This window comes from Gopherus flavomarginatus, chromosome 1, assembly GCF_025201925.1.
Source record: "Gopherus flavomarginatus isolate rGopFla2 chromosome 1, rGopFla2.mat.asm, whole genome shotgun sequence".
Classification (NCBI taxonomy): Eukaryota; Metazoa; Chordata; order Testudines; family Testudinidae; genus Gopherus; species Gopherus flavomarginatus.
The window spans coordinates 200,929,277-200,940,394 of record NC_066617.1 but is presented as its reverse complement, the minus strand read 5'-3'; the positions used below and the strand labels follow the sequence as shown (position 1 = coordinate 200,940,394).

Here is an 11,118-nt window from a genome sequence, read left to right as displayed (position 1 = left end):
CCTAAAAGTGCAAGTTTTCTAGTTTTTGGTTTTTTTATCAAGTCTTGAAAAACTTGAAGAAAAAAAAAATCTTCACTAAAATTTTTCATAGGGAAAAATACCCATTTTTCAAACAGCTCTGCTCACAGCTTGTCAATGAACCTGGGCTGAATGCTGTCTAATTTTGGAGTGACATTGCTCAAATGCAGTGAAGGCTGCCAGCTTGGGCAAGTTACTTAAGTCCTTGGTTCTCTGGCTTCCTATCTGTACAATGGGGATGATAATACTCCTACATCCCAAAGAGCTCTAGTCTCCTCAGCAGGATACATGCAACACTGATTCCCTTCAATCATGCAACACAGATTGCCTTTAATGGGAGCTACTTGTATCTTGGAGTGGGAGACTAGCCCTCATAAATATTGTGAGGCTTAATTTATAAATTCTTGTGAAGTGCTTGGACAGAATCAGCTAGAAGATGTTGTAGAGGAGCTAAGGAGTTTTTTTTATATCCCTAAGAAAATTTCATACAGTCCCATGCAGCCTGTATTACAGCAGAATATACCTGAGGAACACAATAGCTTTAGTGACTAGCAGTTATTATGAACTCATCAGTGTTGGGAGTGTTCTCAAAGTCAAACTGAGGGGTTCAGAATACCTGAATGGACAAGTGGAATTCGCTGTCTAGAACATTCACATCCCTAACATGTATTCTTCACTGTTACTGAGGTTCACATTTAGGCTTACATGTTGGGGGTATTATTCTGACCTTTCTGTCCAATTGTTCTGTGACAGCAGATCAGTCACTTCTTTTTGTTTAATGAAGATGCCCAAACCTCCCTGGCACTTCTTTTGAAATGAGTCATTTGGTAACTTTCTCTCTTGTAAGCAAGTTTCCCTATTTCTCTGGGCTTGGAATTATTTCTGTTTTCCCCCCAGAGCCAGAAACCCATCAATTTTATTCACAATCAGTGGGAAATTCTTAACTTTAGACCGGTATCAAAGTATCATCATAAAAAGCTCTACCTCATAGGCATCTTGGTTCCCCTTGTATTTTTCTATCTGGTATAGCTGGTTCCTGTAGCAAACATTATCATGGACATCTGACTTCTGTTGAAGAGGGAAAAAAATAATGTGAGATAATTAGAGTCAACGAAACTGATAAACTACAACCTGCTTGGCCAAATTCACTGTGGCTTTCAATGGAGTCGCACTGGCTTATGGCAATGATGGATATGGCCCATGATATTTAAATATCATTCATGCTGATCTGCAAATGGCCAGCGAGACATCATTATTAAAACATCTGAATGGTCTTTCTAATATAACTAAGCTCTGAGGAGGAGTGAAGAATCCATGGCCATTCATCAGACAAGGAATCTCTCTGAGATAAAAGAGAAACTAATAAGCTGGAAAGGAAAAACCCATAAAACCCTGCATCTTATAAACAGCCTTGTAGATGCTTACAGCTTCCTCACTATTTACATCTCAGACCCAGATTGTGCCTTGCTATGCACAGATGCCAAGGGAAGACAGAGTACAAGGCGTCTTGGCCCCTTGCAGGCCCCATACACTTGTGCAGAGGCCACCCATTATGTGGCTATAGAGCACTAAACTACCAGTGCTGGCAGTGCTAGGCCCCCTTAAGCAGGCAGGGAGGGGTGAGGTGGGGTGGGGGCAGGGTGATGGCTCCCACGCTCCTTACCCAGCATAGAAGACTGCACAGACTGTGCTGGTTCAAAGAAAAGTGTTAGGATGGCTACTCTAGTGCATGCTTCCCCTCTGTTATGGGCTCAAATCGACTATGTGGACTAGAGAGTTTTGCATTGTTTTGATGTGAAAACAAGAGAAACTTGCTGGTTTCAATGGCCCTTTGCTTTGAATCCAAACCTCAAAGTCAAACATGGGAGTGGAGCAGTGCGGCGAGCCGGGGGAGGCTGGAGAGGTAGAAGTGACCCTAAGGAGACTGACACCAAAGAACAAAGAAAAGTGTTTGCAAGAACCTTTGCAAAGTGAATCTGCCACGTGAGGGAGACCCTGGGGCTGCAACTGCACTGTCAGTCTCTTAAGTCACTTACTGCTCCTCTCATCCCCAGTGTAGACATCTATTGAGGCCAATGGGAGATTTGTGCAGAAACTGAATGCAGAATATGCAATAAAAATTTACACTGCAAGAAACCTGCAATGCAGATTTGACAGCAGGATTTTTGACCCAAGGTCTTATGCAAGAGCTACTTGGTATTAATGTCTTGTGCCATGGGCCAAGAGGATCAAAAACTAATCAACAAACTCTACATACATATTATTTTTAAGTACAACTTCTATCTTAAAGTTTTCACTTCACAACTCACAAACATATTTTAATGGCTATTCAACTGTCCCCACCTCTCCTGCCAAGAATCACATTATGTTAATGGATATTTCTTAATAACAGAAGAATTATATCTAAAGAGCATAAACCCGACACAACTCTGGGACAAAAATAAAGCCTTACATGGCAAGGACTTTGCTCCTTCTCAGGCGCCTCTTTGTCCAATGCCTACATTTGGAAACCATGCACATATAACCTATAAGCAATTCTTTCCCATGCATGGGAACTCTGATCTGAATTAACGTTATCTATTTACCAGCATTATCTCCCTTTCACAACTAATGTTATATGAACAGTGAATCTCAAGGGGCTACACTTCACTAAACTAAAGACTCAGAATCAAATGTCAGCGTGTGAGAAAAATGTTGTATATTACAGCACTCTTTTTATATTTATTATTATTGTTGTTGTCTTAAAGAATCAGTATCAAGCAATACTTACTCTCAGGCCTGTCAAATAGCGCTCTAGTTTCTTATTAAGTAGAAAGTAGATGGCGAGAGTGTTGCTTGCCCGATTAGAGAGGACAGTGTTGATCACATCACTGTTCTTGTAGCCCAGCTTTTCAGTCATATGGAGCAGCACACTTTGGCTGAGGTCCTCTAGGTGAATTCTACACAAAGAGAGACCAAACAAATTATGCTTACCACCCTCCAGATGAGACCTTAGAATGCTTGTTAGCAATGAGGACACCTGCAGAGTATACACTAGAGATCTGAAGGCCATTATATAGCTAAGTAATGCAAACATGACTAGCCTTACGTTCTTGTGAAGGTAGCTCTAGTTCAAAAAGCAGCCAAAAATTATTTTAACAATAAAGAATACCTTCTGATACTTTAACTCTGCATACCTTCTGTACTCAGGGATTTGGGATGCAGTTTTCTATGTGGTTTTCAGACCTACCACGCTATGCTGTGTTCCATTCAGATCTGACAAACTAAAAAAGGTCAAGGCTAGTTACTACTTGGATGGTAGACTGCCAAGGAACAGCTACAGTATGCACTGCAGGAAGTGACATTGATCATTAAATAGATGGCATTCTTCCCTCCAAGTCAATAGTGAACCAATGGCCCAGCATGGTGTTAAGAGGCACTGCAGTGCAGCAGATGCCACAGTTTGATTAAGACATAAAACCCAAGGTCTTGACCACTGTAGTTATTAAACATCCCCTGGCTCCTTTTGGAGGAGAAGAGCTAAAATTCAACTCAGCTAGCTACATTCTGCTTAGCTATACGTTTCTGTTCTTTCCATCTTCATCTGCTATTGTTAACCATTGCTTGGGTGTTTCTCCTTGCATTAAGTAGCTAGCTAGAGTGTTTCATCCCACAGATAGGTGTATTTCAATAGTAGATGAAGTGAGCTATATGTAACATTTCTATAGCAGTTTGTTAAATGTGTAAAAGTGCTTTGAGGTGGAAGGCACTATATAAAGCTAAGTTACACATAAAATATGTGTGTGTTTGCACATGCTCTCAATAATGGACATATCTGAGTTGAGGAATGGATAGCAATAGCCTTGTGCAGTTATAACAGTCCCTTTAGCAGTGCACTGGAAGGTTAGATTTTCCAAAGAGCTCATTTAGGCTTCTAAATGAATTGGCCAGACTTCCAGGTGTGCCCAGCACCCAGTAGCTCCCATTATTTTCACAAATAATTGTTTTTTAAAAAAGATATTCCTTGTTCTCACTAGCTATTTTAGCCACTTATTTAGGTGCCTTACTAAGAACTGCTGGGTGATGAGCACTTGAAAAAATCTGACCTCTACTTTTAAAAGGTTCATCATTTCCCATCTCACCCCCTGCATCGCTATTTTTCAGCCGTTACTGCACGTGAGATGCGGCTGGCCATAGCAGGACTCTAAATAATATTCAAAATTGAGTCTGGTAAATCTTGACTAGCAAATGTTTCCCTTTGTTCACTATGCTTATTAAAATTCATTTTGTACTAAGGGACTGCTTTTAGGGGTTTTTTTAAAGAAGTTAATAGGCAAGCTGTATCTGCTGCTGTATGGGAAGTAGGTCTGTCTTCTGGATAGCAAAAAGAACCCAGGTAATTGTTGTTGGAAGTATTCTGTAAAATGCCAAGAATTTTTTGTTGTCAGAGAATTTCTTTAATAAAAGCAAGCTTCAAAAGAGCCAGGGAGAATTATTTTATGAGAAATCTCCTGTATCTCAGTTTTACATCCTTCCTCCATCTACTCCTTCTACCGACTCCCTATCTAAGAAGCATTTAGTGATGCCCATAAAAGGACAGAAGGGGTACCCGTGAGTACAATACATTGCTTTTTGTTAGTTCAATACAAATAGTGGTTGTGATGAGAGTGGAGATTTCTTGGTGATTAAGTGGTGGATAAGAACTATGGTGCATATCCTGCTCACACACTCTGGCATACATCCAGAGGAACTCTTTCAAAGTTGAATTTAATTATGTTACTCTAAATTTACACCAATTCAAATGAAAGCAAAATATGGCCCTAAATATTTACAATCAAGAGGATTTTTTTATCACATTATAGTATAGCAACTTGCAGGTAGGTCAAGTCTGGGACCTAAGCTAGTTAAGAAAAAAAAGCACTATAGCCCAAAGATAGAAAGGCAATAATCTACATGACTATGGAATTCCACTGACCTCAGCACAAAAAGTGGGTCAAAATACACCTGGGTCTAATTTTCTGATTTTTCAGAGAGGCAGGTGATGAGAAAAACTGATTTTGTACATACAGTAGAACCTCAGAGTTACAAACACCTTGGGAATGGATGTTGTTCAAACTCTGAAATGTTTGTAACACTGAACAAAACATTATGGTTGTTCTTTCAAAAGTTTGCAACTGGACATTGACTTAATGCAGCTTTGAAACTTTCCTATGCGGAATTAAAATGCTGCTTCTCCCTCCCCCCTTTTTTTAAAGTAGTTTAACTCAGTACTGTTCTGTATTTGTTTTTTGTTTGTTTGTTTGTTTGTTTGTTTTGTTTTTTGTCTCTGCTGCTGCCTGATTGCACACTTCAGGTTCCAAATGAGGTGTGTGCTTGACCAGTTAGTTTGTAACTCTGAGGTTCTACTGTAATATTTATTGTAAGGGTGATTTTTTTTAAAAAGGGATATCCTTTTAAACTAGACTATGTAGAATAATTCCCCTCCCAGCTAGTTCTTCCATTCTTTCTTGTTTTTTAACTGTTATTACATTATCGGATGATAAAATCTAATTGTCCTTAAAGCAACATTGATTTTACTTAAGAAGTGTATATATTTTAAGAGCTGTAAAAAGCACTTATTTTCTTCTAACATCCACCCACCCACACCTCACTCTCTGTATTTCAGGACTCTGGCTTTCATCTGTTCTTGTATTTAAGGTTCCTTTGCCTTCAAGACAGAATGATTAGTGGGCACTTGGTAAATAAAGGACATTGCACTGCTCTTTTCTTTAACATATTAGACTCCAGCTTCCTTTACAAGTCACCTAAATAATTATACATATAATCAGTTACACTTGTGACCAAACTCAGAAAGAACACTTCCAATACAATCGGACAAAGTGCAACTCAAGTGCATGCCGGGGATTTAAAAATATATATAAATATAAAAGTGCATCTACAAATGGAAAAGAGTTTTAAATCACATTTATTTCAAGCCTTCTTTATGTCATTTTTAGTGGCTATAAGACTAAGAGTGAGAGTATCAAGTTATCCACACAGCTCTCAGTTACAGTTACATTTGCTTAACAGATGCCACGTTTAGTAGATTGATTAAACTCATTATGACAGTGATTTAATTAGCATAATGACTCATTCAGTTTACACTTATTTTCCCTTTCTTTAACACAAAATGTTCATATGTACCATACTTTAGCACAGTCCAATGCACCAGGATTCCTCAAATCTGCTGTGTATGTTTTGTTTTAGCTTAATTAGACTTGGTATCAGGACAAGAATGCTGAGACAATGACTCATCTCATTCTCTGCCACATCCCTTGTAAACCAACCACTCTTATATTCCTTCTTTATATTCCAGCCATGAATGTAGCCAATCACGTTTCCCTGCACCACAACTCTGAGTTATCCTGTATGCCAGCCTAATGATTCATTGTTTCACCAGATCTCTCTTATGAACTTCCTTTCCAGAATAAAAGACCTCAATCTCACTCAAGTTCTAGCCTTCCATTTTTTGAGAACTAGAAGCTGCTGTTCTCTTTGTGACTCTAGGCTTGCAATCCCTAGGCATAAGACCACAGCTGGTGCTGACTTGCGTATTACACAAAACTTATTACATTTTGACTAGTGGCTACATCCACAAAGGGGATTTAGACTTGTGATTGCAACACCTAACGTTTAGACGCCCTGCCACATAAAAGAATCCATAGGCCTGAGGTAAGTACCCAGGCTTCCTGTACAATGCATGCGGAGAGTTAGGCACCTAAGAATGGAATTCACAAAAGTCATCATGCTGAGCTGCTTAAGCTAGCCAGTAGGGAATGCTATGAAGAAAGGAGTGGCCAAGCCCCTCAAAATCAGATAGCTGCCTAACTGTGGGCTGGTGGGATATGCTCATCTCCACTCAGGATTCTCACCATGATCCCTCTCCTGGAGTTAAGTGCCTAAACCAGATCTGCTCTTTTCCACAAAAATAAGGAGGCACCCCCTATAGCCTTCACCCAGAATGTCAGAGAGCCAGGTTCAAATCTTCCCCTCTGCCTGATTTGGAACAAAGACTTGAACTGGATTCTCACTGCTCTGGGAGGTGGTGGGCGGGAGAAAGAGGTGCAGCTAACCACTTAGCTACAGAATCATTCTCAGTCTGTGCCTGGACCAATGAATGTTTAAGTATATTGTACAAAAACTGAACAGCTTAAGCAAGAGAGAGCCCCACCCCAGAGCTCACCAGGGAGTGGGGAGACCTGGGTTCAGGCAGAGCAGGGATGTGAATCTAGACCTCCCACATCCTGGTGAACATATAAAGCACTGAGCTATAAGGCACAAGGCAAAGGGGAGGGGAGGCGGGACACACACCATGCACTCCTCCTCTGATTGCAGGCTTTGTGTGGGGTCCAATCTGACAGACAGCCTGTGGAAACACCTACTGCATCAGGCAGTATGGATTAGGTGTGAGCTAGACACTGAGCAACTCAGTAGTGTCAGAATGTAGCTGGCACTGCGCATGTCCACTGGCCGAAACTTAGGTGCCAACGGCATAAGCAGCAGGGGTTTTGAGGATGTACATTTTGGACTTAGGTTCCTAAAGTGACATTTAAGCACCTAAATCCCTTGGTGGATCTAGCCCTAAGTGTATACCAAAAATAGCACTTTTTTCTTCCTGGCTGCATATACAGTTAGCCATGAGATCTGCCATCCACCTGAACCTGGTGATATGTCTGTGTCTATTGAGGTGTTCAGGATCAATACTCATCTAAGCAGGTTCATCTAACTCTGATCCTTCCCATAATGGTTACCATAATAATATTGTATTTATCACACAAAATCTGAGCTGGCATTTTAGAAAGGCAATAGCTTCCAATGACATGGTAATATCACTCCAACAGCAAACAATGCACTGCCCCCATCAATTCTGAGAGGATCCAGGAGTCAACTAAGTATGTGGTCTTGATCTTGGGTCACCAAGCAGCAGCATGGCATCTTTCTGCTAGTTTAAGGAAGTCATTTTGACTTTTGTACTAAGAACTCTCTCAAAACTGATATCACCTCCCATTTATTTCAGGCCCAGTCCTGAAATAAGCATAAGCAGCCCTTAATCCCAGTGAGTTCAATGGGACTTTATTATGTGAGTAAGGGTATGCAGGATCAAGCCTCTAATGGTTTAATGTGTTCTCACATTTGCAAAGTATTGTATTAATTACAATACCTGTTTGGATAAGTGACATTATGTGGTGCTTTCCCAGGATAATTCTCATTAAGCCAACGATTTGCTAAAGCTTGCTGGATGTTTGGTCTCTTTGCAGGATCTGGCTCTAGCAGAGATTGTAGAAGGTTTATGGCCGCTGTGAAGACATTAAGAAAAGACAACAGCTGTGTCATATGCTTTACAACTTAACTTAGCAACTGAGTTACTATGGCAAATAACCTTACCAAAAATATACTACCAAGCAACTGTTTCCTTTATGATGTGCTCTAATGTCCCTGAAAAAATTATCTGATAAGGAGTTAATCCATATGTAAAATAAATAATGTTTTATAGAATCATAAATGAGAAGAGAGACAATTATCTGTGTGTGCTCTAAAGGTAACCTTCATGCTTCCAGGAAAAAAACCAGCAGGGTGAGAGGCATTTGTTCCAAATTAGTCCCAAACCCTGACTCAGATCAGACATGCATCTGAGGAAGTGGGTATTCACCCATGAAAGCTCATGCTCCAAAATGTCTGTTAGTCTATAAGGTGCCACAGGATTCTTTGCTGCTTTTTCAGATCAGATAATACTATTCTAGACCGCAGGATCATAACATGCACCAGATCTAATCTTCCATTAAAAAAAAGGAAAAAATCTTTGATACAAATCTAATCTAGAGACTTCCCTATGCAACATATTTCAATAACAAATGTCTGGGACAAACAGTAAGAGAAGTCATCTGGAATTTTACCTGTCTAGAGATTTGGCCCAATATTAAACATGAGAGATGAGAGAACTTAGCCCCAGTTCAGTAAAACATTTTAGCATATACTTCATTGGGACCTAAGCACATTCTTAAGTGCTTTCCTGAATCAGGGCCTTAGCATTACAATCATTTCTTCATTATTTAAATATTCCCTCGCCAATAACATAAAGGGTTTCTTCCTTATACATCCCTTCAAAAATTCAGCAGAAGTATAATGTCAGAGGCCTAAGGTGCAATCTAAAAAAGGAATTGCATGCCTCTGGTGTAGGGCTGAGCAGCCTCAACTCCCATTAACCTCCAATCAGTACCAGCGCTCAGTATCACACAGCATCAGGCCTGGGGGACCAAATTAGTTTCTCAGTTAAAATGGTGCATCCATACTGAAATCAATGATAGGAGACTCTGACCCAATTAAAATAGAGCAGTAAACTTAGTGGGCTCATTTCTGTTTTCAGATATGAACACCTGTACTTCCATTGATGGCAAGAGAGTTGCAAGAGAGAATCTGAAGGCAGAACTGGGCCTATGTTTTGACTCCATTCCTTTCAAGTTTTCCATCAAAGAATCTCAAAGTGCTTTACAAACATTCATTGACGTCATGCCTCTGAGGCTGTTAGTTACAAGGAGAGATAAAGCGACTGGCCCAAGGCCACATAGCAAGTCAGTATCTGAACTAGAAATTTATCTCCGTTTTGACTAGTCCTATATTCTAAACTCCAGACCATAATGGCTAAATCCTGCCTTCTGCTTGTGCAATCTTAAGGAATTTAATATGCTCTCTACAATTCTTCATGGAACAGACACAGAAAACTAATGTTGGAGATGGGTTTTTTTAAGATTTTGTACATGAGACCACTCAAGTGCTTGCAGTCAGGCTCACGTACGCAGAATTTAGACACATTATACGCACCACAGAAGCCACCAAATATAATAATGTGGCTAGCACACATGGGCTACATACTAAAGAAAAAATAGTCAGTCGAGCTGCCAAAAGAATTCCTGATAAATTCCATAGCAAACACCAAAAGCCATGTACTCTCTTCTTGCTTATGGACCATTAATCTTGGGTCACTGAACACTAGCCACTTGTTTTATGCCATTTTTGTCTTTTACAACTGAATCAATTTTTGCACTAGAGTAGCAATGGCACAGCCTCATCACCATCGTCCCAAATGCTCTACATGGACTGCCATTTACACAGTAATCAATGGGCATCTCAGGGGCCAGAAACACAAATGATGGGCTTCTTTATTCCCGTACCCTCCTTTGTGTTAGGAGAGCAACATGTTCGCTCTCTAGGCCGGGATGTAATCATTTGAAAAGGGCATGAATGTTAACTAAAGATAAAGTGCACTTGCCTTTAAAAGACTCTTGTCTGCAGACATGTTGTTATCCAGTCCCCTCCCTTATGTACATCACTGGTCCTTTGAGCATGCTCAGCTCAGGAAGTCACCATGAAGCCTGGTCTATGTGGGGTCAGGAAGAGAAAGTGTGTGCCTATGTTCTGAAGCAGATCAGTGGATAACATATGACTGAAGTTGTGAATTTTCTGTCATATTTTTATGCATGGCAGTGATCTTCTTGACTTAGTATTGCTATGCAATGGGTGCAAGAAGTTAAAATGCCCCTGTGCCAGAGCAGGAGACATGAGGCATTTGGGATGATAGGAATGTCTTGTTCAGGGCTGACTAGAACCAACCCATATCAAGGAAGGATCCAGAAAGACAACAGGAATCCCAGCTACTGAACAACTGGCACCTAACAGTAGGAAGCTCCAGGAGGTAGAACCTGGGAACTCAGCAGGGCTTCCCAGGAGGAGGACAATAGACCAAAAGGTGTCAGATGTCTGTGTGACGTTATAATATAATATCTCATTGAAAGGTGACAGGGCCAGAAAGAGTTAATTAACTCACCTCACCAACTGACCTGACCCATGAGTGAACCTTAAGAACTGGTTAGGAAGATATGTAGATGAATAGAGCTTTGAAATGCAAGTCTGCATTGTTAGAGGTAGAAAGGGTAGATGTTTGCTCAAGTCTTCTGATGTAAGCAAACAAGTCTTGTCTATTGCTATAGTTTTAATTCAAAGATCAAAAAAGGAATATTAGCATTTAAGATGATACTTAAGTGAAATAGTATTATTGTCTATGCGTCTCTTTGAAGGTTGTGGTAA

The 11,118-nt window shown here is 40.3% G+C and overlaps 1 protein-coding gene across 1 annotated transcript in view; it reads right to left on the bottom strand.

The window, feature by feature from the left end:
* Nucleotides 1-975: 975 nt before the first annotated feature.
* The window catches only part of HUNK (hormonally up-regulated Neu-associated kinase), a 79,044-nt gene continuing 68,901 nt past the window's right edge, over nucleotides 976-11,118 (bottom strand). Inside the window, exons 6-8 of the mRNA XM_050937189.1 lie at nucleotides 8,198-8,333; nucleotides 2,789-2,957; nucleotides 976-1,086 (exon numbers count right to left, since the gene is read on the bottom strand). Of these exons, the coding sequence (XP_050793146.1) occupies nucleotides 976-1,086; nucleotides 2,789-2,957; nucleotides 8,198-8,333 (416 nt within the window). The remainder of the gene's footprint in view (nucleotides 1,087-2,788; nucleotides 2,958-8,197; nucleotides 8,334-11,118) is intronic.